Raw genomic sequence first — 26,540 nt, 5'->3', positions numbered from 1 at the left:
TAACCCAGTTCTGCTGACTCCTGCTAAGCTTAAGACTTCCAGGACAGGCTTGGTGATAGGCTGCATGCACGTCTGCTATCCAAAGACCAGACCTAGCCAAGGTCAGAGAGGCAGGCTCAAGGCTTTTCACACAGCTAGTGTGAGTGCAATGGGGACCATATAAGAGCCTCTTAGAGTTAGTTGTTGGATCTAATGAGGTAACATTTCTAAAACACTACAGTGCCTGGAACATAGCAGGGGCTTAATAAAGTTTTGTTTCTTTTCTATAAATCAAAGGATCACAGGGTCATTCTTCCTGAACTGAAAGGGCTCTCAGGTCAGCTAGTCTAAACCTCTCATTTTACAGATGAGGAAACTGAGGCAGACATTGGGTTAAGAGACTGGTTTAAGATTACAAAGGTAATGTCAGAGGTATGATCTGAACCTAGTCTTCTGGCTGTAGCTGGGGCTTTAATAAGATCTTGTTCCTTACATAAATCAAGGAATCACAGGGTGGTAGATCCAGAAGTGGAAGGGCTCTCGGGCCATCCAATCCTCTTTTCCATGTACTAGGATGCCTCTCCAGAGAAGAAGTAGGCAGTGCCCCAAAGAGCATCTGTAATGTGAATGTAAATTTTAAAGATCTTCCCTGCCCCTAGGCTAAAGCGCACCAGAAGCCTGGGGAGGGAGGCTTGTTTTTCAGTAGATACTTTTTGATTGGCCAGTGGGTCAATAAGGTTGTTACATTCTCTGAGCCAGGAGAAGTCTATATAAGCCCTGATGTGTAGCTTTGTTTTGGGACTCACTTTGAGAAGTGTTCTGTGATTTGATCTGAATTCTGGGAAGCTGTTGTTGAGAGTCCCCCGGCTTTGAAAAACCCAGAATGTGGAAACCCAGATGTTGACTGGGTATGGATGTAATGGTTGGACAGTTTGGAAATCTGTCTACTTGATGTTTCTGTCTTGATAATTATGCCTGTATACTTTGAGGTTCAGGGTGCTGACCTTTTCTCCTGAACAAGGTAAACGATATATGTCTGACTGATTAAAGTAAGCTTGTTAACCCATTTTGAGTTGCTTTCCTTTAACAAAGCAGATCCAAGAACCTGTATGGGCAGCAAACCCTGAGGACGTGCTTGGGGTGCTTGCTGCTACAGCATCCTGGGGGTAGTTTAATATTTTGCACATAATGGGGAAGGATGAACAGCTGCCCATCTGCCATCCTCTGATCTCACTACATGGGGTCACAGCTGAGAGACTATCTAATTTAACCCATTTATTTTAAAGAGGAGGAAATGTAGGATCAGAAATGGTGGACAACTTGCCTACCGTCACGTAGCTAGCAGTGCAGAGGGGCCAGGATTTGAATCCAGTTCTGCTAACTTGAGCTATATTCTGAGTTTCCAGAATTAAAAAGACATGTTTTATTAGGGCTGCCCCTTAAGACTAAACTTGGTCCATATAATTCCTGAGCTTAAGGTACAAATTGAGGGATGATATCTTGAGGTCTTGTCTGGGTGTGTTTGATTTTTGTGTTGGAGAGAGGGGAACAAAACGTGGGCAAGTAGAAGTAAATTTGCATATGGACACTCCCAGGAAAGGGAGAACACTATTCTCATGCAAAAAAAACCCACTCAAAGAAGTTTCACCTCACACCCTGTAAGTTGGATAAGATGATATAAACTATGGAAATAGCCAAAAGTGAAGGGGCTGTGGAAAGACAGTCACTCTAATATACTGTTGGCTTTGAACTAGCCCCATCATTCTGTAAAGCAATTTGTGGTTATGCTAAGAAAATGACTAAAATTGCTATGCCTTTTGACCTGGAGATCCTACTGTTAAGGCATACACCCCAAGGAAATCAAAGATGGAAAGGTCCCCTATGACCACTGCAACGCTCTTTTTTTAGAGTTAAGAACTAGAAGGAAACAAAATAGATGCCCACGGATCGGGAATTCATAAACAAACTGTTGTGGTTAAATCTAATAGAATATTATTGCACTGTAAGAAATGATAAATACGAAGAATTAGGGGAAGCATGGGAAGACTTTGATGAACTGATGCAAATAGAAGAAAGTAGAACCAGGAAAATGGCTCAACTAATGTTAATGAAAAGAGTCATCAATGGAATATGGTATAACGACCAAGCTTGGCCTGAGAGAAGAGCTGAGGAAATAGACCTCTGTCACTGCTGAGGTGGGGGTGGATGTACGTAGAATATTTCAGATACTCTCAGATGTGGCTAATGTGTTGGCTGGTTTGGCTGTGCTGTGTTGTTTTCCTTTGTTTTCAAGGGACTTGCTGGATACAGGAGTGAGGAGGATATATTTGGAAATGAAGATGAAATAAAAACAAAAGATATCAATGAAATAAGATAAAGAATTTAAAATGACAAGAGTATCCCCCCCATTGTTAGTCATTAATGAGGCCTAACATCCAGCACAAATAGAAACCAGGTTGGTGTTATTCTTCATTCATTTTCAATTGTGTCCAACTCTTCCTGAACTTATTTGGGGTTTTCTTGGCAAAGATACTGGAGTGATTTGCCATTTCCTTTTCCAGATCATTTTACAAATAAGGAAATTAAGGCAAACAGGATGAAGTGAACTGCCCAGGGTCACAAAGCTAAGTAAGTGTCAACTCAGGAAGGTAAGTTAGGATTAACTAGCAAATTCAGGAAAGAAAGATCTAGGGATGACAACAGTTATTATGTTAATGACACTTAAGAAAAATGAGGTCATGACTGCCCCAAAGTCACACAGGCAAGTTGGGAGCTGGTCCTCGGTCCTCTGACTATAATGCCAATATTCCAAGGAACCCCTATTAATCTACATTGGAGAGGAAGTTTTCTCACTGGAAGTTCCCTACAGTAATGAAATCACAGATCCAGACCAAAACAAACAAAATTTTTTCATCCTTTTGACCAGTAGTTCTTAAACTTTTTGGATTCAAGACCCTCTGATACTCTTAAAATCTGAGGACTCCTATATACTCTTAAAAAATTTGATGGCCCTAAGAGCTTTTGTTTGAGTTACATCTACTAATATTTACCATATTAGAAATTAAAACTCACAAAAATTTTAAATATTTATTAATTCATTTAAAATACCACTATATGGGGCTGGCACAGTGAATAAAGCTGTCCCTGGAGTCAGGAGGACCCAAGTTCAGACACTTAATACTTACTAGCCATGTGACCTTGAGCAAGTCACTTAACCCCCATTGCCTTCCCCCCTCCAAAAAGCAAAAAATAATAAAAAAAAAATGCTACTATATGCTAACATATATAACATTCATAAAAAGTAATTATATTTTCCAAAACTAAAAAAAATTGCAAGAGTGGTATTGTTTGACATATTTTTGCAAAACTCTCTAATGTCTGGCTTAATAGAAGACAGATGAATTTTCCTATCTGCTTCTGTATTGTGATATGTTGCTTTGGTTGAAGTATGTAAAGAAAATTCAGCCTCACAGAAAGAGGAAAGGGAGGATGATTTTAGAAGGCAAATAATATCTTAGTATTATTGTGAAAATGGTTTTGACCTTACGGACCCCATAAAAGGGTTGCAGAGACCAGGGGTCCTGGACCACAGTTTTGAGAACCACTGCCTTTCACATATACACTTTTCTAAATAATGCTTTGGAAAGAAGTCTTTGACAGCTGGGAAGGGAAGGAGGAAATAGCTAAGCACCTGGGGGCAAGAGATTTGATTGGAGGATACACCCTCTCAAACGCTAACACACCCCTAGGCTCAGGTACCACCCCCAGCATGGGTGGAGTTTAGCAGTGATTGGCAACCAGTTGGTTTAAGTTGCTTGGATTGGTTTATACCCAGGGCACCCCCTGGCGTTGGATGGCTTCCAGTACACAGAGAACACAGAACGTATTTCATGATTAAGTAGAATAAGATGAAAGGTTCATTTAAAACTCAGAGCCTGACTTTTAATTCCAGCTCCTGCTGGAAAAAAAAATCTTCTGGTCATTGTGTCCTTTATTGCCTTCATGCTAACCACAGGGATTGAGAGTTGGAACTGGCTTTAGGAATTGTTGGAGTTCAACCCACTTTTGCAGATTAACATGATTTATCCCAGGTGAAGTAAAACAAATGCTAGATTTTGGGGTGGGTACCCCTGGGTTCAAATCCCCGCGCAGCCAGCCACGGATTATCTCTGGCCTTGGACAAATAACTTGTCTGGGTGCCCACTATTATCTGTAAACTATAAAGGGGAGAAGGGAAACGGTTGGACCTCAGAGTCCCTTCTAGCTTTAAATTTATGGACCTATTAGAAGCAACAGGGTCACATCTGAATCCAGGCCCTCTGCCTGGAAATCCAGGGACCTCTTTCCAATTCTCTCCTTTGAAAGGACTAACAGGATTGTGTGGGCCAGGGCGATGATACCTTGCATCCCATGGTTCCACAGGCCACAGACTCCCTGTGGTACCCGGAGCTTTGCTGTTAGCCATTTGGGTTCAGGAATACCAGGCCAGCAAGAAAGTAGCTATCTGCAAGGCTGCGTCAACAAGCTCTCATGGAGCTTTCCTTGGGGCCATTTCAGAGTCGGTTAGGGCTGCTGTTAGCCTCAGCCTAACAAACCATTAATTATGCCTGATTTAAGTGCCCCATCCCTACCATTTGCTTCTCTCTATTCTCCAGGTGCAACCACTTACAGAAAATTAGGGAACATTCCTTTCAATGAACACATTGTTGAGTCCCTTCACTTAATTTTTTTCAGTCACCTCGGCTCAAGGTCAGGATGGATAAGAGACACCTTTCTACACTGGCAGGTATCATCAGAGCCTATATGGCTCTGGGCACCAAAAACCCCTCCAGGCAAGTAGCAGTTAAAAAAAAAAACCAAACAGACCCACCACACCCCTAACATCTCTACAGGCTTTAAGGTTTACAAAGCACTTTCCTCATCACATTTGGGAGTCAGCAGGGAGGCTCGGGTCTGGAGTCAGAGGACCTGGCTCTGTCCCTTAAGACCTGTATCACCCTGGGCTAGTCATTTAAACTTCATAGGGCCTCAGTGTCTTTATTTGTAACATGGAGGTATGAGACAAGATAGCTTCTGAGGCCTCTTCCATTCTGAACCTATGATCCTGGGATTCTGGTGAACTGGTAGTGTGAGGATTATTATTCCCACTTTACAGATGAGGAAATTGAGGTTCAACTGTGTTAAGACTTATTCCTGCTCACAAAAGATAAACCTCAGGGTCAGAAATCAAACCTGGGTCCCTCTGCTCCAAGCCCATTACTCACCTTACCACCATTCCCCACTAGCCCTCTATAATCAAACTGCCTTCTATTTGTAAAGCAAATGTTAATTTTCTTAACATGAACGATTTCATCTGATCCTCCTGATAACCCTGTGGGTGTAGGCAGGGTACATGTTATTATTTCCTCTATTTTACAGATGAAGAAACCTCCATTCAAAGGGGTTATTTGGCTAATGTGAGAGTCAGAAGGAACCTCAGGCATTGATCCAAAAGTGAATAAGAACTCCCCTGACGCTCAGCGAGTGGCCCCCAGCCTTCAGGTCATTGCCAGGCACAAATGAGTCCTCACTGCTTGTTCATTGACTAATGGGAGTGGGCAGGAACCTTGCTGCCAAAAACTTGGGCAAAGCATAGTCTTTCTATGGTTCTTCTACATTCCAGTCCATTTCTGCGCTTGCTCACACACAGGCTGCCTACATCCCATGGGCACACGGTAAGACACTGATTCTGGAGTCTGACAAAACACACCTTTTGGGGGTGTCTCTTCAGGAGAGGCTCACATCCCATGGAACAGCAATAAGGTCTACACTGTCACCTGGGGTGGGCCCTGAAGCAGTTCCATCAGTCATCTCCAAGGTTTTCTGGATATGTAAGTGTGCAGACTGAGTACCAGGTCTAGGGTTAGGGAAATCCAAGTTCAAAACTGGTCTCAGATACTTACTAGCTGTGTGACCATGGGCAACTCACTCCATTTCAGTTTCCTCCTCTGTAAAATGGAGAAAACCTCCCATGGGGTGAGGACTAGTTAAGACAATATTTGTGAACTGCTTGGCATAAGTGCCCGGCATACAGCAGATGCCATATTATTATTATATGTTGGGTTTTAATTTCTTCTTGTCTCCTAGATTCACTGCTTTGTTTGATCCATTCTAGCTTTCAGAAAGCCTAATTCTTCACAAAGTTTACTACCTTCTGTTCTAAACTATGAATTCTTCTCTTCTTTCCTCCCTAGCTCTTGAGTCATTTAACAGAACACTTTGTATCTCAGGATTCATTTCTCCCAGGTTATCTTGCAGTCCTCATGGCCGAGTCATTGTTTTCTCTCACTGATCACTAGGACCTGTGGACTTGTCCTGAGTTTACATAGGATTATTTCATTGTGTCCAACATTTTTTTCTGTTTACTCATATCTCCAGCCTAAGTTTCTGTATTGTGCATGTGTGTCTGCATTGGACTCTGCCCCCTTCCAAATTCTTAGAGACAAGTCCAGCTTGGTCCTGGGTGTAGTGGCCAAAATTGTCCCCAACACTTCCCAGGAATTCCTAGGGTTTGGCTCAGTCTCCAGGCAACCTGACAGGTTTTGTCTCCTTTGCTCAGTATCAAAACTACTCAGGTAGGGCTGCCTGCAGTGGTCTGGGCTGCTTGTATCCTCTACCTCCCACCTACCTTGGCTTGTCTCAGCTCAGAGACTCCAGGTAGCTTACAGCAGCTTCTCTTTTATTTTCTTTATCATTGTTCCTCATAATGCATTTTCCCCCCTTCACTGGGATGTTTGTGTGTGTGTGCATGAGAGAGAGGATTGAAGCTTTGATAGGCCCCACCCACTAATTAGCCAGAAGTCCTAGATGGACACTGACTCCCATAAACTTTTTCTGTTAGCCTATCATATGTTAGCCTATCTATGCCTACCTACTTCTGAGGAAGATTAAGGGAAAAATTTTAATTGCCATAGAAATGTGAATTGCTAGTATTATTACTGCCATAGAGGTGGGTGACAGAGGAGCAAGTCAGACTCCTGTTCTCCTGGCATTCCTAATTTGGGGTATGGACCTGGGCACAGCACAGTGGACAGTAACCAATGAAGAGACTGGGACATTTGGCACTGGATGGGAGGGAGAGAGGACAGTCCAAAGATACACTTTATTAGTGCATAGGATGTTCATGGAAAATCTTGTTTTTGCTCTCTGCTAGTTCCTATCAGAGGACAGATATCAAGGTCCAAGCTGACCCTCCACATGTTCAATGGCTGTCCATTTCTAATTTTATCACAGAGCTGCAACAGTCAGGGCCCTTTATGCTGTAGCTTTTATTTAATTCACTTCCCTATGTTGATCCTTGGTGATGAACCCTGCTGGCCCTCTCCTTTATAACAAAAGAGGAAACTGAAGAAGAAATTACCTTTAGCTCCCTGTCTCTGGTCTTTCTGCCCTCTCCCCCCACCCCTCTTTTTCTGTTTCCCTCTTTCTGTCTCTCTCTCTCTCCACCCCCCCTTCCCTGCCTCTTTCCCCCCCTCCTCTTTCCTTTTCTTTCTTCACTGTCTCCCTCTCTTCCCCCCTTTTCTCTCCCTCCCTCCCTTTCTTTTTCCTTCTCTCCTGTCTCCCTCCTTCTTTCTTCCTCCCTCCCTCTCTCCTTCCCTCTTTCCTTTTCTCTCTCTCCTCACTATCTCCCCTTCTCTCCGTCTTCTCCCCTTCCTGCCCCCCCTACCCGCTCCCTCCCACAGATCATCCAACATCACAATCCAAATAGACCAGGGAATCAGAGTGTACATCTTTTGTTTGCTGTGGCACAAGAACTGTTGAACAGAGGAAAACAGCATGCTGAGCTGAGCTCTCTCAGCTGTTTCCTGGGGCTCCGTCTGTCCTTCCTCCTCGGGGTGCCACTGCCTGCTTTGTTCTCTTTCCCAGCTGTCCTTCTGCCCCTTTAAGCAGTGGCCTTTGCAGACCTTGGAGGAATGCTGCTATCAGACCCCAGGACCCTGGACATCGCTTTAAGTGTTGAGGGTTTTTTTTTTACCCCTTTTCTCTTACATGCTAGTTACTGGGCTCTAGCCTAGGGGACAGATGGTTGAAAAGGTGGCCTGGCTTTGCTCTTTGCATTGTTTTGGTTGCTTACTCATTTTGTTACAGAAGAGGAGGGGTTGGGCTGGGGAGAGCCACTGCTTTCCAGTGTCTTGTGACCTCCGTGAAAGCCCCACTCTCCAAGGTCCCCACTGTGAGGTCACAGTACCCAGGCTCCATCAGAAATCGCCTATGCATGGCGTGGGGTGGACAGGGAACAGAGGTGGGGTAAGCGAGGGGGGTAGGATCCTTTAATTACTCAAAGTTTTCCCTTTGCTGTGTTGTTCTTGCAAACTGAGACAAATTTGGTGTGACTGTGGTTACTGCTTAGCTCTCCCCAGGTCCGTCAGCCTTTCAGGTCAGTGGGTTTGTCTGATTGCTATGCGGTGTGGCCAGCTGATGAAAACATGTTTTCTAACTGTATCCCCCAGGATGTCCAGGACAAATCAGACTAAGCACAAAACTGGGTTCAATTCCATAAACATCAATTAAGCACCCATAATGTGCAAAATGCTAAGCTAGGAGCTGGGGATTGGATTGAAAAAAAAAAAAAAAACAACAAAAAACTAATTGGTTTCTGACCTTGAGAAATTTACATTCTATTGCAGGAGACCTGTGCATCTACACACATACATGTGTAATATGCATGTAAATGTACATGTATGTACACATGTGTAATAGGTACAGGAAATGTGATATACCTATTCCATACACAGATATCTACAGAAAAAAATCTAAACTAAAAACAAGGCGGTTGGGAAGATGGAGCACATCCACCCCGGGGGAGGATAACTGAGGAACACAGAGTGCTAAAGAAACATCAGAGATCGTACAGCTCCCTTCTTTACAGCTGAGGAAACTGGGGCCCAACAAGATCACTGTCTTGGCCATGATCCCATCAGCAGTGTCACAGGGAGCATTTGAACCTGTGTCTTCAAGACTGCTGAGCCAGGGCCCTGCCCTTTGTGCCACACTGTCTCCTCCTAGTACCTGGGCAGTCTGTATTTTATCCTGGAAGCAGCAGGTAGCCATTGATGATTTTTGAGTGGCAGAGTGACATGGTCAGACCTGTGACTTAGGAATAGTAACTTGGCAGCTGTGAGGATGAGGGAGAGGAGAGCAGAAGCAGGGGAACCCAGGCGAGAAGGAAAGAGGGCCTCAATCATAACATGGCTGTGTGGGACTGATACAGAGATGGAGTGGAGGTAGGATTAGTAAGATTTTGTAACTGATTGGCTGTTGGGTGTGAGAATAAGGACATCAAGGCCAATTCTAAAGCTGCAAACGAGTGACTAGAAAGATGGTGTAACCTTGGCAGAAAGGGAAGCTGAGAGCATGATGAGCTTACGGGGAAAGATCACGTGTCCTACTTTGGACATACTGAGTTTGTGATGTCAGTGGGGCAGACAGCCAGGTAGAGTTGTCCAGCAGGCAAGCTAGTGATGTGGGGTTAGAGTTCAGAAGAGATCAAGGCTGGATCTATAGCCACCTGAAAAGAGAAGATAATTGAATTCAGGGGTAGATGATGAAATGCGGTCAACAAGAGAGTGTGTGAACAGAGAAGAGAAGAGGGTACAAGATGAGAAGTCAGATACCAACAATGCCCATTAAGCAGCAGATCGATAATGACCTAGAGCAAAGGAGACTGAGGAGGAGAATGAAGATGAGAGGACAAAGTCACAAAAGCCATTAAAGAGAAAGTGTCTAGGAGGAAGAGTGATCTCAAATGGCAGTTGGCAGTACTAGAAACTACAGAGTGGTCAGGGGTGGCCTCCCAACAAGAGAGACCACTGCTTCCACAGAAACTAAAGCAAGTGAAGAGAGAATACAGGGAGATGGTGAGGAGTTTGGAGCTGGGGAATAAGACAGAAGAGGGAGCTCATGACATATGCAAGTCAGACAAGCGGCATTGCTGTACAGGTGGCTGCTTGTAAGCCTGACCTGCCTGTATTTCGTTCGGTAGCACTGCTGCTTAAGCACATGCACAGGAATCCATCCCCAGATGGAGAAAGGTACAATCTACGATTTATATGGGTAAGATAGGGTGAGAAACTCTGTACTATAAATATTTTATCATCATTTTAGCTATTCCATAGCTCACCATACCCTACTGATCTGGCCTGGGAAAGTCACAAGATATCTAGGGTTTTACAGGCTACCTTTCTTTCCTAAGGACCATGCCTTAAACCCAAATCACTCTGGCTTTCACTGACTGGCCAACAACAGTCCCAGGCCAAACACACTTGGCTATTGTTTGGGCCCTGATAGAAATCAAGAATGAATGTAAATGGGAATTATTTCTGTTTTGGCCAGAAATCCTGAGCATCTTCCCCTCCCAGTTTAATTTTTTTGGGGGGAGGGGACTAGGTTAAAGAGGTCATTCTTTGCCTCATTTTTTTTAATCTAGCTTTAATCACTGAATGGATGCTGCCTCAGTCAAACTGAGACCCTAGCTTTAAAAGGCCAAGATCTTCCACTGCCTCTGGGACCATCTCCAGTCGTTCTGATGTGTATCTGGCCACTGGACCCAGATGGCTCCAGAGGAGAAAGTGAAGTGGGTGACTATTCACAGCCCTGCCTCACTTAAAACCAATTCATTTGCATGTCACAGCATCCCCTCCCTGACGTCACAGTCCTCTTCAAGAATGAAGGACAAACAACGACGACAGTATAGTTCTATTTCTCTACTGGCATGCTGTATCGTTGGTTACTGATAGACATTAAGTGCACTTAAGGACTGTAATTTCCATGAGGACAGAGGCTCTCTCTTACCTAAGCTCTGCACCTTCCCCCAATGCCTTCTGCACAGCACAGACACTTAAGAGGCTTATTGAACTGGATGATTGCCTCCCTTCCTGCCACTCCACCCCAACTTTCACAGTGCATGGGGGCCATGGGCCATTTTAGATTTTTTACTGTCATGAGTTGCAATGCCCAGCCCCCAGCCCCAATTTCACTTGGTGGCCAACCTTCTGGTGATGAGAATCTCTGTATTTAGCTAGGATGGTTCTTAGACAAAAGGCTCATGTGCTGTTTTTGGCTCCTATATTAATTAAAATTGGCAGAGCTCGTGTCCTGCTGGCATAGCCTTTATCCATCACCTCAGGGTTATTCCACACCATGACAAGGCATCAGAGTAGGGCTTTAGGGAAGGTACCCTGAAGAAAGTGTGGGATATTTGCATCAATGGAGCGAGTACCCATGTGAAGCCATAGGTCTCTCAAAGAACTGAAACAAAACTTTCAGAAAGAGCCATTTATGGTACATGAACATTTTACAATGCTTTGAGAGAGGTGGCCTTAGCTTCAGGAAAACCTGGGTTTATGTCCTGCCTCTGACTCACGCTGGCTGTGTGACTCTTGGGTAAGTCAAGATAATAAATTGCAGGGCACATGCTGGCCCTCGCCGGTGGAGTTTCCCGATGGGAGTTCCTCATACCAACGATAATATCATAGGCTAAGATTCCACACTGCCCTTTCCCTACTACTCCCTCCTCTAGCTTAAAAAATTATGAAAGCTATTTCTCGACAGAGATAATGTGGACTAGAATCTGTAATTGCTCATGTACTCAGCACTGGCCCATAGGCCGACTCTAATGCACCACAATTTACTAGTGAAGAACGCCAGACCTGGAGAAGCCAAGGTTACTGACACTGTTTATGGCCTATCTCTAGGTAAGATTCTATTACGTTCTTCCAGCACAAAGTTCACTCTGCTGCCTACAAGGCAGGGGCTGTCAGAAACCACACAACCTTTCAGTGGTTCCCCATAAACAACAAAATCCAGGCTCTCCCCCAGGATTTAAAGCAGTGCTTCACAAGTGGTAGGCACCAATGAATGGCTGATTGAGGAATGGACCCCTTTGTCCTTCAAAGCAATCTAGCCTCTGTTTCTACAAATTTATTTCCCCTAATTCTCCCCTTAATGGAGATCACAGGATTCAGGGCCAAACGGGGATCTTAGTTATCACCTATTTCAACTTCATTCTATAGAGAAGGAAACAGGAGACCCAGGGTTATAGACGCAGCAGAATTGGGATTATACTTGATTCTATTCAACAGGTATTTATTAAACATTAAGTGTACATTGTATTGACATCGGGAAAGCAAAGACAAAACAAAGAATTCCTACCATCACCCACAACTGTTCCATTTCTATGTTCATGAACTCTGAAATGCCTTTCTCTGGTCAGTATCGATTACCATTCCATCTTTCCCTAAGGCTAATGACATCCATGACCTCTAAGGTACTAAGAGGAAGGAGGCCTGGGATGAGTTTCTCATAGATCTCAGATTTTATCTGAGATCCGAAGGAAGCCAGAGCACGAACAAGACAGAGAGGAGCAGGAAAGGCATTCCAGGCACGGGAGGCAGCCAGAGAAAACTCCTGGCATCCTGAGAGGGTGTGACAGGAAGGAAACCAATGTTAAGGGAGATGTAAGAAGATGAGAAAGGTTATGGTTTTAAATGAAAACCAGGCCCTTATATTTGATCCTAGACACAGTTCACTGAATAGGGGATATAACATGGTCAGACCTGCACTGAAGGAAGATCAATTTGACATTTAAGAGACCAGAATGAGGAGAGACTTTAGCTTGCAGACTACTGCGATGGTCCAGAGATAATGAGTTGAAGACCTGTCCCAGGGTGGTGGTGGTATCAGAGGAGAGAAGGGGGTATACATACTAGAGATGTTATCAGTGGAGAAAAGGAAGGTCTTGACAGATGACTGGATATGAGGAATGAGAGTGAGGAGTCAAGAATGACACTTAGAGGTAAGCTTGGGTGACTGGGGAGATGGTGGGACCCTGGATAGTAATGGGGAAGTTAGGAAAAGGAGAGGGTTTTTTGTTTGTTTTTCTGAAGGAAGATAAAGAGTTCAATTCTGGACATGTCAAGTTTAAGACATGTAGATGAAGATGTCCAAGAGGCACAGTTGGAGATAGGTCAAGAAAGAGGTTAGGGATGGGATACTTATGTTTACCAAAGGTGTTCAACACTACCATGGAAGATGTCTCATACAGACTAAAAATTGAAGAGGGATGCTCTTAGATGGTGAGATTTTCTAGGCTCTCTTGGCCTCTTTCCTCAATTAAATTGTAAACTCTTTGAGGGCAGGGTCTAGTGGTTCTCTATGTTTATTTGCACTTATCACAGTGGCCTGCAGATGACAAGGGTACCAACACAATGAAGCAGTGCCCACGGGCTTCAGAGCTGTCCCCACCAGCCCCTTATTGCCTGCTTGCTGCTCCTGTGTGTACAGACCCTACAAGGTGGAGTGGTGGCTGTTGCTGGTGCCCTGGGGTTCCCTCTCTTATTCAGCCCATTTGTGAAATTCAGAGGTGGTCTAGGGCAGTGGTGTCAGACTCACATTGACATGATCTATGCTGCAGCTTTATTTATTCTGTCCAACATTTCCCAACTGCATCTCCATCTGGTTTGGGCAGCACTCGAGCTGTGCCTGAGAGGCTTTGCTGCTGCTGACACTTCCAGGTCTCTGTGGTGGCTCTCCTGGCCACATCTGTCCCTTCATGGGTTTTGAGGTGGTCATGTGAGGGCAGCCTCAGCCTATGTGCCAACCCTGCCTCACTGCCTTCCTCCTCTTTCCTCTGCGATACTCCCCCACCCCTCTTGCCCTGGCCGCTGACTCATAATAACGAGTGGTAACCAACAGGCCTTTTAAGAATGGTTACAGCTTACCAAAGCACCTGAGACAGGCTGGTGTAATAACAGGCAGCCTTGCATGGGGGGTGGGGAGGGTCCACTGGACTTAGACTCTGCCAGACCTGGGTTCAAATCTCACCTCTGGCATTTATTGGCTGTGTAACCATGAACAACGCCCTGACTCCTAGCCTCAGTTTCCTCATCTGTGTCATTCCTACATAGACCCCTTCATGCTCCCTGAATAAGGAAAACAAACCCTTAATCCATACTTCACAGGGTGCTATGCAACTCCCAAGACACAAGGTAGTAAAGCTGTCAGAGAAAGTTCGATAAATGTCAATGATTATGAGTGGAAAGAACCTAGGACCTGGATCTGCGTGTGGGACTGAGTACTTTCTAGGCAGATCCTTCCTGTCCATGCTGCTGTCTGCTGAAGGCCTGTTCTGTCCAGGAATCTTATGTGATCAGCCAGGTGAGGCTGGGTTGAAGGCTCCTCATCTATGAAATAAGAAGCTTAGAGTGGAAGATTATCTCTAGAGTTTCTAAGCTCTAAATCCTATGATCCTTTACCTTAGGTTTTGGTTTGGGTGCTTGTCAATCGGTGCGTATTTTTTACATTACTGTCCTTTTGGAATGCCCCCCTTCCCACTCTCCTGGTCCTAGAAGTGAACCTTCCCCTGTAACAGGACAGCTGAGAAACCATCTACACTCAACAACCTATGCAACACTGTGCCCTTTGCTGAAGGGGGAGAAACAAAAGAACCCTGATTTAGGACCCAGAGGACCTGGGTTCAAATCCAACCTCTTTTATTACCCGTGTGTGACCCTGGGCAAGTAGTCCAAGGTCCCTTCTAGATCTGACCCTACGATCCTTGTATTTAAGTACTGGTACCTTGCCTTCATTTATTCAGGTTATTGATCATGTCAGTCAATACACATTTATGAAGTACCTGCTAAGTATCAGGCCCTGTGGTACTGAAAGGACTATAAAGTAACCCTACACTCTCACCCATCAGAACGCAGACATCCGAACCAGTGCTGCCCTCTTTAAAGAGGGACCTTCACACGTATGCACTCATTCCCCTGAGGCAGCCCTGCTAGGGATCAGTACCCAGTTTTACCAATATATCACTTTTTAAAACGCTTTTGAAATGGCCTTCAGAGTCCAGAGCCCCATTTTTTAACATCCTCAGTTGTGGCAAACCTACGCCCACCAAGGCCAGCATTCCTCTACGATGCACAGTGGTGTTCACTTAAGCTAACCCAGCATGGTGTAGGAACCTGCCATACAGAGGACAGCGGGAGCATCCTAACTGGGTCCTGGGCACATGAGGAAGAGAGAGGGCACAGGACCTCTGAGCAGGCTTACATGAGAGAAGGATCGTTCTCGAGCTTTTAAAAGGTCTTCAGCTAATTTTGCCACTAGAACAGTCAATAGTTTCCACTGTGAGCTTTAAGACAGGAGTCTAGACAGTGTTTTACTGAGCTTAAAAATCAACACAAACAGTGGTTCAAACTGTACTTAATTACAGTGTGTGCATGTGCGCATGTATGGTGGGTGGGAGACAGTCAGTCATAGACATCAGCACATACAATATGTGCCATGCAGGTACTCTTTCCCTTATTTTTTTTTCCATTGTAAAATGAGGGGGTTGGACAAAATGATGCCTAAGGTCCATTTCGGCTCTGAATCAGCGTGATGACAATGCCTACAAATTTCCCCCACGCCTACCCCCACATACCTTTTTGTCAGCACTTTTACAAGGCTTGTGGTTTGTGACAAAGAAGTCACACAGCGTTGGGATACAATATCTGCTTTAAGACATGCCAGATCTTTGTTACTGAGTGTCTAAAAAACCAGACCAAACTCCAGGCCTGAGCCCACACCTAAGAAATGGCAAGAATTCTTTTTAGACCTCCTGAGCTAATCCCCACTTAATGTATGTTATTATTCTGTGCCCTTGGTTTTCAACAGTGTCTTTCTTCTGAGCTTCTTCCCAAAGCCTGTCCCACTCTTGTCTCCCAATAACCCCAAGAGCTGGTGGGTAATGGATGGATGCGCCTCTGAGAACTGACTCAGAGCCAAGGACTGGCTTCATCACTGGGCTGAGCACAGAAGTTACAAGGTGCACTGAAGAGCATGCTCACAGTTCTGATGCTTCATCACCAAAGGCACTCTTTGAGACCTCCACATTCACGTTTGGCTTGTGCCTATGGAGACACTTTCCTCTAATTGTTCTTCTCTATTAATCACTATTGCTTGTGTTAGTAAGAGAATGAGCAGAATTCCCTGATATTCAAACCTCTGTTCTGTGGGTAAAATGAAGACAAGCAAGATCATGTTAACAGAAGAGACAGGTACCTTCCAAAGCACTGGGAGGCCCACAAAATTCTGGAAGGAATCAGCAGACTACACACAGGACTTAGCTGGGTCACTTCTGCTTAAATTTTCCAGCTGTGTATGGTAATCATTTTATAGGCTATACTTTTTGATATTTTGATGTTACTGAATAAAGGAGTTCTGTTAATTTTGTATATTGCTTTGCATATATTAGTGGGTAAAGTAATTATGGTCTCAGAATCCATTTGTTGCCAAAATCCAAAGGATGGGAGGTGTAGGTGTGTGGCTGTTTATAGAGCATTCTTTTAAAAAATTTTCTTTTTATTAGAAATTTGGCAAAAATCAAGAAGCAAACATTTCCCTCTGCCAAGAACAAACAAAACAACTCACAACTGAACAAGGCTTGTATAAGAAACAGTGACTCTCTATTATGTACAATGTTGTTTGTATGTATGTGGGTATTTCAACTGTAACCTGGTAACTCCAATGCTGCCTGACTTGTCTGTGTCCCCTTCTGCACATCTTTCTGCTCTTTCCTGCTTATTTTATTGATTAATTGACTGATTGATTGATATTGGGTCTCCTGATCTCACCCAAGATGAAAGGGCAGTGGCCATTCACAGGCCTGATCCCACGGCCAATTGGAATTAAGAGTTTGGACCTTCCTGTCAATGACTAGAGAAAGCAAGAAAGTCCCTGGTGTTGGGTGAATCTCCTGGGAAGAACTCATTGGTGAACATGGATAGAAGTCACAAAGCATGGGAAGGCATGGGTGGGCGGATCACTGGATTGGCATCTTTGGAGAAACATGCACATTGACGAGAAAGAAGGCTGATTCACTTGTGAATTTTGAGTAAGATCCTGATAAGAAAGTTTTCTCTTTACCCTCTCCAGAGTTTGCTTGTAAGGCTACTGAAACACGGGGAGAAGACAATCATTCAACAAGGAGCTGCCCTCAGACATGTAAAAAGGGCCCAAGAACAGTTCAGAAGAAGTTCATGAAAGAGATTATGCTGTCTTCTCAGCCACCTGGAAATGTTTATATTTATTAACCCCAGCTCTTGATCTCTCCCTGAGAAACCCCTCCCCTATCACTCCAGCCCCCAAAGATTCAGAATACTCATCCAGAAAACTATATTCCAGAAATCACAGAACTCCTTTCAAATCTTTTTTTTCCTTTCCTTTTTTGGAAGGGGGAAGGTAGGGCAATTGGGGTTAAGTGACTTGCCCAAGGTCACACGGCTAGTTTTGTGTTAAGTGTCTGAGACAGGATTTTAACTTAGGTCTTGATGATTCCAGGGCCGATGCTCTATTCACTGTGCCACCTAGCTGCCCCCCTTCAAATCTTAAAATAAGAAATACTAGCCTTCTTCTCCATTACTACATGCCTGCATTAAATGACATCACTTTTCCCGTGATGAAGTCCTCTAAAGGTCAAAACATGCTAATGATCATAGATGTTTAAAAAAAGAATTAAAACGTTAAAAACAAAAACAAGAGCAAGAGCACAGGTAAGGTCCAATCTAATCTGTTGACAAAGATCCTAGAGAAAATTTTTAATTATTCAAACTCAGAATCTAAAAGACTGAAATCCTGTAGGTTCAATGATCATCTCCAACTCCGCTGCCTCCCGATGCTATATACGTATATAGTTCTTATCTTTTTCTTGGACTCTAGTCCCAGCATAGCTGGTCATCACCTGTATCCACCCCCCCCCCCCCCCCCCCAGGTGACTAGAGTTCAGTATGTCCAAAATGGAATGTTTTGTCTTCCTCCCTACATCTGCTGTTCCACCCACACTCTTCCACTTCTGTCCAAGGTATCACTGCTGCATTAATAAATAAAACCAGGAACTGTTGTCGGTGGGGTTTTTTTGAGGGCCCGGGGTGGGGGTAGGAGGGGGAAGAAATCAAACCAACCATTAGCTAATTTGATTTAAAAAAGAAGAAAAACCTGATAGGTGCTCATCACAGTGAACTCTAAATAACATCACAAAAATGTAACAGACAGGGGCTGACCCATTACTGACACTGTCATTTCTGAACCCGCCGCCTGTGTACAGTCAGACTGATTAATCAATAATTAAGTGCTTAATGTTTTCCAGGCATAAGGGCATACAAAGGAAGGTAAAAATAGGCCCAACTCTCAAGCAGCTCACATTCTAATGGGGGAAACACCATGAAAATAACTGTTCATACAAGTCATGCACAGAGTAGAGCAGAGGTCATCAGAGGGGAGAGGCACCAGCAGCAGGAGGCACTACAAAGGTCTCCCAAAGAAGGGGCGATTTGTGCTGATACTTGGAGAAACTAAGGGAAATAAGGAGGTGGAGGTGGGGAGGAAGAGTATTCTGGACATGGGAGATGGTGAGTGCAAGGACATGGAGAACGGAGTGTCTCCTAGGAGAAGAGCAACTAGACCAGATCTGCAGTAAGACTGAGTATGGGGAGGGAAGTAAAATGTAAGAAGATAAGGAAGACAGACATTGGCCAAGGTATAAAGAGTTTTAAATGGCAGAGGGCCTTCTATCTGATGCTGGAGGTAACAGGAAATGATGAGAATGAGGATTCTGAGCCTGGCATCTATGAATTTTTTAAAAAAGAGATTTTGATAATTGTGTTTTAATAGAATTGACTTCCTTTATAATACTGTGTATTTCACTTTATGTATGCATTTAAAAACTTTATTCTAAGAGGTCCATAGGCTTCACCAGACCACCAAAGGGGCCAATGGTTTACAGAACGAGGAACACATTTTTGGATGTGGCCAATGTGGGAATTTGTTTTGCTTGACCATGCTTATATAAGGGTTTTTATTTCTTTTTTCCCTTCTAGTAGGGAGAGGGGAGAAAAAAAATGCTTGATAATTAAGAGGGAAAAAAAATATCAAGAACCCCTGCATTAGTTTATGAAAGAAACTGACATGGGCTGACCTATTGCTGGGTTGACAACTGAATGGATAATGAAGAATAATTAGAAGGCTATTAAAATAATCTAGGGGAGAAATGAGGAGGTTCTGGCCTAGGGTTGTAGTTGTATGAGCAGAGAGAAGGACACCGATGTTGTAAAGGTAGAAAGACAAGATTGGGCAGTAGACTGGACAGGGTGAGTAAGGAATGAGGATGATACTGAGGTTGCAGGCCTGGGAGCCTGAAATGATAAGAGAGTCCTTAATAACAGTGACAGGGGATTCAGAACAAGTGTGAGTTTGTAGGTGGGGAAGATAATGGACATACTGAGTTTGAGACAACTAATCTGATGAAGCAAGGACCAAAATAGACACAAAATCAGAATAAAAATCAATCAATAAGTCTTAGGTGCTTAGTATGAGTCAGGCACTATGCTAAGTATTAGGAATACAAACAGAAAGCAATACTAAGCCTTGCTTTCAGGAAGTTTACAAAGTCAGCATGTTGAATTAAAAATATTCCAACCCGATCTATTCAAACAAGTTATTGATACTTAAAAATATGAAATGAATGGAAGACAGTATAGTGACACTCACTAAGACAATTTACTGCAGAAGCTTATCCCAAGATGTGACCATGGGGGCTGTCCAATGTAGGAAACATTGCAGTGGATTCCAACTTGTCTCTGACTTAGTAGGCAAATCCTAGGGAGCTGTCTAAAGCACAGAAAAGTTAAGTGACTTTCCCCGGGTCACACATAGAATTTGTACTTGGGTCTTCCTGTTCCAAGCCCAGTCCTCTATCCACTATGCCATGTTGCTGCTGAAAGCAATCAATTGCTATAATAAGCAAAGTCTAGAAACTGCTTGGCTAGCAAAAGCTTGGACATACATTATGCTAATTACCAACAGTTTTCATTATAGCTATCTTTAAGTAGGCAATATGGCAATTTGAGTGTTCTCTTGCACATAGATAGTGACGTAATCTTCAAATACATTCCCACAGGTCTCCAACAACTTTCTCTAATTGCTTCTGTCATGGTGATGTATCTGTCTTTAAGAATATTTTTTAACAATTCCACCTTTGCTCCTTGCTTCCTACTGTGGCAAAAGTCACTTCATATAATATTGTTTGCAAGTCCTGAAACGTTCCCACTTTCTGTCATCTTTTGTGGGAAAATGCATTCATTCAGGATGGTTGTAACAGAAGTCAGTGCTTTTAAGTTGCTCTGTTTTATCAGAGCTGGTCTGCTAAGTGGATTTTTGCCATCAAACTAAAAAGGAGCTTCTTGAAATTGCAATATATAAATATATCCAACACCTCTTCAAAATTATTGGAGACATCAGGGTTGTTTTTGTCATCTGTTCTGTTAATTAGGTAGAATTAATTGCTGGAATTTTTACAAAGTGAAGATTTTTCTTGATCCTGGGATCTCATTTTTTTCCTCCTCAGATTGTAATAGCTCTTCAATTTTAACTCTTACTTTGCAGACCAATGCAATGTGTTGTTGTGTGGGTTGGACCTGTGGGTGCCATTGACAAATGGCAGTATGAAGCTCTTGCCTGTAATTAATGTAGGAACTGTTTCCAAGTTTCTTATGATAAAAGAACTGGCACAAAACAAAGGAATCCTATCTTCAGTCCATTTCATGGCATCTGTGGTGGTGGTAGGCACCGTTTAAACTGAAGCACTTCCAGCAAAGAGGTCTCTGATACATCCTGGTACATCTAGGGGGTACCAGAACATGAAGGAGCAGCATTTGTCCCATGACCCTCTGAGTCACACTGCTCATTGGGGCAATTTTGAGTAAGTTCAGCCTTAGAGCTGAACGCCATTCTATTTCTATAACTCTCAGGGGCAGTGGCATCACACTGACCACAATGCTAACCCAATCATTGATATTTCCAGGGCTCAATTCACCAGTATTTCACTATTCCTGCCGGCTTCATAGTTGCAGTCACTGCTATCTATCACCCTGGACTGTAATGCCCCTCTAATGAGGGGTTGGTATTTGATTTGAATTGCTATTGTTATTCCATCTTCTGCCCTGAGAATTAAAGTCAAATAAAAACTACCATTGCCCCCAGAAAGAACATGTTGATTGACCTCCCTACTGCTCTACCAGACTAAAACTCCATTTCCTGACCACCACTCTCCTACATGTGCTGTCTCTCCCATAAGAATGTAAGTTATCTGAAGGAAAGCACTGTCCTGCTTTTGTGTTGATATCTCCAGTGCATGCCACATAGTCAAAGCTTAATAAATGCTTTTCATTTATCATTGAATTATCTTGTCTCAGAGTACAAAACAAGGTGCCAATGGTGGCACTGGAAAGCCACAGTTTTGGAGTAAGCAAGCACACAAAATTCACTTTGTGCCAGATGTTTGCCCACTGAATATAAAAAGGAAGGCTACCATTGATAGTTACAACCTATAGTTAAGCTTATGGAAACTAACAAGTTCGGTTTGGTTCGGTTCAAAAGTATAAGAATGCCTTAAACTGTGGTCACAAACTAACAGATAACTTCCCCTCCACTTAAAAATGGTCCCATGTCACCAGTCAATATATTAGATTTTTATTTCCTCCAAAGCATTAGAAACAGCCTGTGGTCTAAGGAATTAAATCTCTCCTGACCTAAAAATGACAAATCCTGTCCTCAGATAAGGGGATGTTGTTTATTATTAGTTCTTCAAAGAAAATAAATCATTCATTTCAATGCCCTGGCACACATAAACAATTAAACATCTAGACAAATGTGTGAAAACTTAAGTACATTAAAAAAAAACACATTCAATTATAGCAGCATGTGAACCCTTAGATGAAGACATGCTTGCTAGCAAGCTGTCTAACTTGACATGAGCCCCATCTGTCAGTCACTTAGTCAACAAGTATTTAATGGGTTTCCACAGGTGCACAGCTCTGTACTAAGCCCTGGGGTGTACATATTTGTTCAGGGAAAAGCATGTCCTGCTGTGTGCAGTGAATAGGTTTTAATTGCTTTTGACTTTTCTTATTTCTTAATCAATTTGTTTCAAATTTCACTGTTTACCACCCACTAACAGCCAAAGTACTCTCCTAGTGAATTTAACACAAATTTAAATGAACTGCATGATAAAATAATTTTTAAAGAAAAAGTGATTTCCTTGGACAGTAGAGAAAGCAGTTTCTCAAGAAATGAATTCAATTGAATCAGCTAATATTTTTCAAGCTTCAAAAAAACAAGATGAATTTAGGCACATTTGTTAGAAGCACAATTCTTCTAAATTATAAGCTCATTATGAACCATCTCTTTCACATTAAAGATAGCTACTAAGCTATAATCTAATACTCTAATAGGATTTAATAAAGGTTTGCAAATGACTATTTGTGTGGTAGGTGTGTGGGCAACTACCCATCCTCAAGAAAAAAACTAAAATGCATTTGGAAGAGACCCCCAAATCCCAGTTTTATCATGGAAGGAAGGAGCTGTGAACCAGAGACTCAATTCTACCTTAGAGGGCAATCATTTGTGTGACTGGGAGGAAATCACTCAGCCTCTCTGGACTTTGGTTTTAATCTCTGTAAAATGAGAGGTTTGGAATGGATAATTTATACATTTTCTCAGTTTTAACATTTAGGGATTCTAGTTCATAACCAGACACACTCAGCTGTGACGGATGGTGTCTTTGGAAGGTCTCTGTTGGAATGTCCCCAGGCATCTGTCCTTGGCTTTATTTTTTCCATATTTTTGTTAATGATTAGGATAAAAGTGTATATGGCATGCTTGTCAAATCTTCAGATGACCCAAAGTTTAGATGAATAGCCTAGACAATGGAGAGAATTAGGATCCAGAAATATTCTGACAGACTGAATGGCTGAAACTAACAAGGTGAAGTCACAGAGGGATCAAGTCTCACGTGGAGGCCAGAAACCAGCTCTGCAAGGGCAGCACGGTGGAGATGTCAGGGTCACAGCTGGAATGAAGAGGATGTGAGAGTTTTAGGGGGACTAAATACTCAAGATAGGCCACAGCTTGGCAGGGTGCCTAACAACAATAATCTTATTGACAGCAACACTAACAGAAGCATAACATCCAGAATAAGGGATAGAAGAGTCCTCATGGACTCCGCCCTGCTCAGGCCACACCTGGAACGCTGTTTTTAGTTGCAGATGTGATAAAGAGGGTAACCAGGCTAGTGAGTGGACTTGCTTGCTTGCTGCTGTTTGTCCTTCATTCTCAAAGAGGACCATGACATCAGGGAGGAGATGCCATGACATGCAAGGGAACTGGATTTAAGTGAGAGAGGGCTGCACAAAGTCAGCAGCCTCAGGGTCAGGACCACTGGAGATGGCCAAGGATGCAGTGGGGACCCTGGCCTTTTCAAGCCAAGGTCTTTAATAGGTCTCAGTTTGATGAGGCAGTACCCATTCAGTGATTAAGCCTTAATGAAAATGGAGGCAAAGAATAGCCTCTTATAAAATATATATATCTGGGAGGGAAAGACCCTCAGGGTTTCTGGTGGAAACAAAAGCAACTATTACTTACATTCATTCTGAGCCAATCAGACCCCAACCGTGACTAAGCAGGGCTTGGTCTGGGACCAGAGTGATTTGGGGTCAAGGTTGGTCTTTAAGAGAAAAAACCAAAAACAAGAAAAAAGTTCCAGAGACTTAAAAGCATGCAAAAAGAGGATTGGTTGGTGGAATTGGGGACATTTAGCTTGGAAACATGAATATACACTGGGGACATGAAAGATTTTCAAGTATTAGAAGGGATATTATGTGGAAGAGAAATAAGAGTTATTTGGGGGCAGACCTAGGGGCAATGGGCTGAAGCAATAGAGAGGTAGATTTCTGACTCAACATTAGGGAAACTGCCTATGAGTAGGGCTATTTGAAAAATGAAATGGGCTACTTTGAGTTCTTCATGACTGCAGATCTTCAATGAAAGGTCTGATGGCATCTTGTTGGGGATCTTGTAAAGGATATTCCCATGCACACTTATTTTTGAGAGATCTTCCCATTTTGAGAGTCTATTATTCACTCAACTGATATTTATGGAACACTTAAAGCAAGGCTTTATGGGGGATAAAAAAACAAAGTCAACACAAATACAAAGTCATGGGTCCTGGAGCTGTGACTGTGCACTGTGCATAGATGCTCTGGGTCTCAGGTTTGGTTCAAGAAGCCCTACACTTGTTCAAGGTCAGCAGCAGAAGACAAAAAATTGAGTCTTGCCCCTGCTTCCCAACTGGTGTTGTTGGTGGGAATGAACATTTCTTTTAACTTCTTCCTCTTTTCTCCAAATATTATTCAGGAAGTTTAAGAGTCCTGACCCAATTCTAATTTAAAGATGAAGAGAAGTGTCTCCTTTCCTTATTTTTCACTTTCTCAGTTTCCTCACCTGAAAAATGGGAACAATAGTATGCACCTCACAGAGCTGTTATGGGGATCAAATGAGGTAAGATAATTAAGTGCTCTGCAAACCTTCAAGCATTGTCCAAGCCTGTTATTAGCTGATGGGGAGCCCTGACCTTGGAGCCTGGAAGACTGAATTCAAGTCCCATCTCTGGCACATACTTTGTGTGATGCCATTTAGCTTCTCAATGATGGCGGCAGTTCCAAGACTGTAAGTGGCAGAGAAGTCACCAAACTCTATCAGCAGAGGGAATTTCCTTGAGACTTCCCTTTATCAGTGAAATCACAGTCCCATCCATACCTCTGTTATTGGCTGTTATCTTTTTTCTATGGAAGTATATGTCATAGAGGAACAGAACTTCAGCACTAGAAAGGATACTGGAGAGTAAACTGAGGCCCAGAATGTTTAAATGGCTAACCTTAGATATCCCACAGATAAGCAACAGCAAAGCCTGGGACTAATATCCAGGTCTCCTAGCTCCTAGAGTTCAGTGCTCCAAACAAAGTTTTTTGTTTCCCCCCATAACTTACTTCCCTGTGACTCCCCCTCACATTCATAAAACCTTCCCTTGTAATAAACACAGCTAAGCAAAAGAAACAAATATGCTGCTTGCCTTTAAAAATGTCTGACTCATTCTGCACCTAGAGTTCATTCCCTCTCTGTCAAGAAGAAATTTTGCCATCTGTCCTGAGAAGTCAGGATTTGCTCAATAATCTGTCCATTATATACTATCTCCTTCAAAGCCACATATGTTAAAACTCAAGGAAAACAAACCAAAGAAAACACATCCACACACACATCCACACCCTCTGGCTTTCTGAGAGGTCTGCACAATGTAATTAATCAAAAGAGTTAATGAACCAAATCCTCTTATTACCCCTTGTCACTTAGGATGAAATGACCACATGAGGGCTTTAGCAAATTGGAGGAATTAAGACCTGGGTTCATTCTGCATTGGAAATAGCCATGGCTCTGTTCCTTCTGCTCTCTGACTCCTTCCTCCCATTGGCCTGTCTATCCCTGAAGTAGGGAGGCACACTTACCCTCTGGGTGATGGGTTTGCCATCTTTAATCTGTACAGCCAGTCCCAGGTCAGACAGCCTACAGTTGCCATGGTCATCCAGAAGGACATTCTCCGGCTTCATGTCCCGGTAGACAATGCCAATGGAGTGGAGGTGCAATATTCCACAAGTGATCTGTGCGGAGTAGAAGATGATCCTGTTTATGTCCAGGCCCCGCTCACCCACATGATAGATGTGGTACTTGAGGTCCCCACCATTCATCAGGCTCATGACCAGGCACAGGTGGGACTTACTCTCAAAGGCATAAGCCAGTGTTACGATGAAAGGGCTGCTGACTGTCTCCAGGATTTCCTTCTCCAGAAGAGCCATCTGCTCCCCCTTTTTCTTCTTCAGTCGTTTCTTGTCCAACTTCTTACAGGCATACATCTTGCCAGTATTTTTCACTTGGACAGCACACACCTTAAAAGAATGAGACATAGAGAGCTCTTAAGTGTGACTGGGTCCATATGTGTAGAGAGTGAGGGAAGGAAAAGGAAAAGAAAGGAAGAGATAGAAAGTAGAGGGGATGGGTAAAGAGTTGATTTTATTTTTATTCATAAATTATCCATTTACTTTAACCTTTTTAAAATCAATGTGTATATCTAGTTTTTAAATTTTTGTATATTTAGAATATATAGTTATATATGATATAAATTTATAAGAAATATTAAATAGATGACAAGCTAATGGATAAAGGGGATATGAATGCAAGGAGGGGCTAACAGGAATGAACATTATAACATACTTTGGGGTTAATTTCTCATCTTTTCTCTGAAAAGTTTTTCTTCACTGATTCAGGACCTCTGCTTCTACCCCAAATAGGTGGGTTGGGGGAGGGAAGCTACGGAATATATGCTATCAAGCCTCCTTTCCCAACCCCTACAGGGATATTTAAAGTGAGGTCAATAAATGGACTGCATGGCAAGGAACTGTAACCCAATTATCTAGTCTCATTTATTCTTCCTGTGTCATTGTTCTGTCAAGGACACTAACTAGATGGATGGGGTGTGGGATGAAATTCTCCAGGTGAGGCATGGAAATTAGTTTTCCTTCTCACTCACAGTAAGTTTCTTTGGTAGCAATAACCTTCATGCTCTGCTAACCCCTTCTCACTTTGACCCTTCTGAAACA

General features: G+C 43.1%; 1 protein-coding gene across 1 annotated transcript in view; it reads right to left on the bottom strand.

Annotated features, from left to right (window-relative positions):
* GRK7 (G protein-coupled receptor kinase 7) overlaps nucleotides 1-26,540 on the bottom strand; it is a 52,357-nt gene that overhangs the window by 9,068 nt on the left and 16,749 nt on the right. The window contains exon 2 of the mRNA XM_069104655.1: nucleotides 25,392-25,829. Within this exon, the coding sequence (XP_068960756.1) occupies nucleotides 25,392-25,829 (438 nt within the window). The remainder of the gene's footprint in view (nucleotides 1-25,391; nucleotides 25,830-26,540) is intronic.

This window comes from Petaurus breviceps, unplaced genomic scaffold, assembly GCF_028583685.1.
Source record: "Petaurus breviceps papuanus isolate PSGF00001 unplaced genomic scaffold, PetGlider_PUasm1.0 688, whole genome shotgun sequence".
NCBI classification, from domain to species: domain Eukaryota; kingdom Metazoa; phylum Chordata; class Mammalia; order Diprotodontia; family Petauridae; genus Petaurus; species Petaurus breviceps.
Note: the sequence above shows the minus strand (reverse complement) of the source record. Positions and strands in the feature narration are given on the sequence as shown.